The sequence below is a fragment of the Nematolebias whitei genome, chromosome 1 (assembly GCF_014905685.2).
Source record: "Nematolebias whitei isolate Nwh7 chromosome 1, NemWhi1, whole genome shotgun sequence".
NCBI classification, from domain to species: domain Eukaryota; kingdom Metazoa; phylum Chordata; class Actinopteri; order Cyprinodontiformes; family Rivulidae; genus Nematolebias; species Nematolebias whitei.
In genome coordinates this window covers 20,721,377-20,725,071 of record NC_056498.1, presented here as the reverse complement: position 1 = coordinate 20,725,071, position 3,695 = coordinate 20,721,377, and the positions used below count along the sequence as shown (strand labels likewise).

Genomic DNA, 3,695 nt, shown 5'->3' with positions numbered 1-3,695 from the left:
TTCCTTCAAGGAATGCTAGGCCTTGAATGGATTCAGTTTTTGTGTCTCTGACATCCAGTAAAACTAATTCTGTCCATTTCAATCATTTAGTTCATATTTCAGTTTGAACCTGCATCCTATTGACTTCAGCTCACATATTTTATTCTTTATTCAGATTGATGGGCTGCAAGTTGTCAGAGATCAGCTGTTCTTATCTGATCTCAGCTCTGAAGTCCAACCCCTCCTACCTGACTAAACTGGACCTGCGTATGAATATTATTCAGGCTCCACATGTTCAGCAGCTGTTGGATCTTGTGGAGTGTCTTGACTGCAAACTACAGTCTCTGAGGTCAGTAGATGTCCTTTGAAAGTTTTCATTAAAAATATTTCTGATGATGTAGGAACAAAATCAACCACCAGGTGTCCTTCAACACAACATCATGGTGTCCTCACTCTACAGTGAACATCATGATGGGACTCTTTTCTATCAGGCTGAAATTTATACCAGTATTATTGTGGACAATATGATCTGACACAGCCCTGGTCCAGACTGCTGAAGTCCACTCATCACATCTGTCCTTTGTTTCATCCAGATGTGTTCAGTGACAGCCTCCATGTTTGTTAGTCAGCTGATGTTTCAGAAACAGATGTGATGTTCATCACCACACAGAGTTTGTGTGTTAAAATGGAGCAGCAGTTGACGTAACAGCAGGAAATCCATCCCTCCAGTGTTTGTGCAGTGATGAAGCTTCATGACTCTCAGTACTTTGGATCATCTGTGGACTTGAGTGTAGCGGGAATGGTTAATAATGATTAAAAATTCGTTATGAATTTTATTTTGAAGCCGCGTCACTCTCAGCTCTGAGAGAAAATCTGAAGGTCTGAAAATCAATTCAGATGTTATTGTTTAATTACCTCCAATTACCCTTTTTACACTGTTAGTTTTTTTTTAATTAAGGATTCAGATGTCATAAATAACACACGCTCAATACAATTTTCTGACATTTATTTGACTATATATGAGAAAATAACTGTTGGAAATTATTGCGTACATTTAAATGAAGGCGTTTAACAGCCGGAGTTTTTATGAAAATTAACGTGACCTTTAAAATGCTTGTTAGCAGGAATTAACCGGTAAAATCCGTTCAGCTTCTGGACCGCAAGGAATGTAATCCTCTGTTTTACTATTTCCTGAACCCATTTTCTTACGTTTTATTGCTCAGTCTCTTTCTATTGAGACTTACCTCGATTTGGTTTCACAAATCTAACTCCGTTTTAAATTATTAAAACCTACTTTGTCACTATTTTATTTCTCAGTCCTTTTAGAGGGACCTACCTCGATACGTTTACACAAATCTACCTCGGTTTTATTTTTAAAACCTACTTTGTTATATATTAAAAAGTTTTTCAGTTTACCTTAAGTAGTTGTTTTGTTGTCTCAGTCTGGTTCAGATTCTGTCGAGGTCGAATCCTCCCGATGGAAGACCAGAACGTTCCCTCGCTCTCAAAGACCTAGTAGAGGTTTCGAGGAAGAATCCTGCGATTCCTGGTGATCAGCCACCGTCCTGGGTCCACTGAGTGGACGGACCAGCGAAGAAGCCTGTTTGTGATGCCAAATTGTGGAGTTTTATCAAAATTTGTTGTTCAATAAAATTTAGCAGACTAAGAACTTTGTTAAAAAACATGTAGCAAGGTTTATTTCTCTTCTGCAGAAGGGAGAACACATGAAACGAAAACGCAGCCCAAGAGTTCTTGTCTGTTCTCCAAAATCATGAGCAATACAGTCTCATTTATACACCTTCACACGTAACAGATCTTCCTTTGACACAACAGGCGTCAACCTAATCTTATCAGGGTCAAAACAGACAGTACGTTTGTGGTCAGTGACAATCTGGAGTTGGGGTTCCGTACCGGCAGTCTGTGAGAAACAAAAGTCGAAAAGCTTCACACACTGATGTTGGAGAGGTACAGCTGCTACAGTTTTAGATAAGTTTTAACAGAGTGTGATATAAAGTAAATGACTAATAAGAGTGATGATAAAATTGATGAACAAAATAAACTGGTATCAATGTTTTCATTTGCACAAAGTACCGATCCTTTCTGAGACTCAGAGCTAAGCTGCAGGCAAACACTTTAATTATCATTTTAAAGTAAACTGTAAATGGCGTAAACATATCAAACTTTTATATTAACAACCCAGAAAATATCAACAGTGTGATTACCCAAACCAAGAACGAGATGAAATGTTGAACTTTGGTATTTTCAACAGGCAGATTAATTATGCAAATTTAGCTAAAAGAAAGACGCTTTATCGTCCAATAGTAAAAATTTGGTCTGAAGATGGTTTATCAAACTTTGCTAAACTCCAATCTTCTTCGTAGAAGTTTCTGTAGTATAAGTAGGTTGTTTTGAGTCCTAAAAGCTTACTCCTTCTCCTCTTCTGGAGGTCTTCATCACTTCTTCCTCCTGTCTTCTCTCATTCAACTGAGGATCTTCCTCTATTGCAAACAATCGACCACACCTCTAATTTGACAGGGGTGGCCAATTTGAACCAATCAGAATGGAAGGGCTGAACTTTATAGACTAAATAAAGTATTATTTTAATCTGCTCTGTTGAAAAAGTCATCAAATAAAAATATTTAAGACATTTATCAACTTTAAATTAGGTTAAAAACCCAATGAAGACACTTTGTTAGCTTTGTGAACAGAAAACAAGATTGCAAACTTCTTGTACAGGTTCTTGTCAGCTGCAGGAGAACAACAAGGCGAGTTATTTAGTTATTCCCAGTAAACAATAATTTCATTACAGAAAAACATTATTACTTCTTCCAGAATGTGAATAAAAGTCTCAGTTTTCTGCATGGAGAACCCAAGTGTCAGGCTGGAATTCCTTTGAACAGAGGCAAGGCTTTTCTGTTAGCATTCTGTGATTTATGATCGTTGAGATTAATCTGGTTGGAGGTTGGTACAAGGTGATACCAGAACATCCTTGGTGATCTGTGTCAACTCAAATGTCCATTTTTGGGTTCGCAGAAAGGGCTTTCCGATATTATTCAGATTTAATGGATCTTTGGTTGTCTTGCAAACCATAAAAGTCTCTTTTGGACACTTTCCAGAGTTAGCTCCTCTCTCACTCTCTCTTCTCTCTGCAGGTTGAGCTGAAGATCTTAGTGGAGGAAAGAAGAGCTGAGTTCTGATGATCCACAGAGGTTGAAGCAGCAGCAGTTGTTTGATAAGGAACTGATTGGATCCTGATGATGATGAACTTTGATCTTTTTATATTTATATTATCTATGATAGGTTGATGACTGCTTCTGTGTTGTGTTTACTTTGAACCAGTCAAGCTAAAGTCAAGGTTAAAGAAATCATTCAGATTATCTGTAAGTGAAGCTAGAATCACTACTTTTACAGAAAGATCTTTCTATTTTCTTTTCTTCTTTTAAAATAAATTCATTAAAATTTGATCAAGTTCTGTCTCCGTTTCTTTGATCCAAAACAATCTGAGGTGAACTTTGAATTTTCTTAAGATGATTTCAGTTTTAATCTGGCATGAAAGGTGGCGGGTGTTATGCATTCCTCAAACTGGGGGACGTGCTCTCCACCCCACCCCCCGTGTGTGTGTGGGGGGGGTCTTTCATCTCCTCTTTGTTCTCTTCTCTCCTGTAATGTTTGTTCTCAGTAGAAGCGGACCGTCTGTCTTTGCTCCTGCAGAAACA

General features: G+C 37.9%; 1 protein-coding gene across 1 annotated transcript in view; it reads left to right on the top strand.

The window, feature by feature from the left end:
- The window catches only part of LOC119408699 (NACHT, LRR and PYD domains-containing protein 14-like), a 108,663-nt gene extending 105,502 nt beyond the window's left edge, over window positions 1-3,161 (top strand). Inside the window, 2 exon segments of the mRNA XM_037675544.1 lie at window positions 155-328; window positions 3,132-3,161. Coding sequence (XP_037531472.1) covers window positions 155-328; window positions 3,132-3,141 — 184 coding nt within the window. The 3' untranslated portion in view covers window positions 3,142-3,161.
- The last annotated feature ends 534 nt before the right edge of the window (window positions 3,162-3,695 follow it).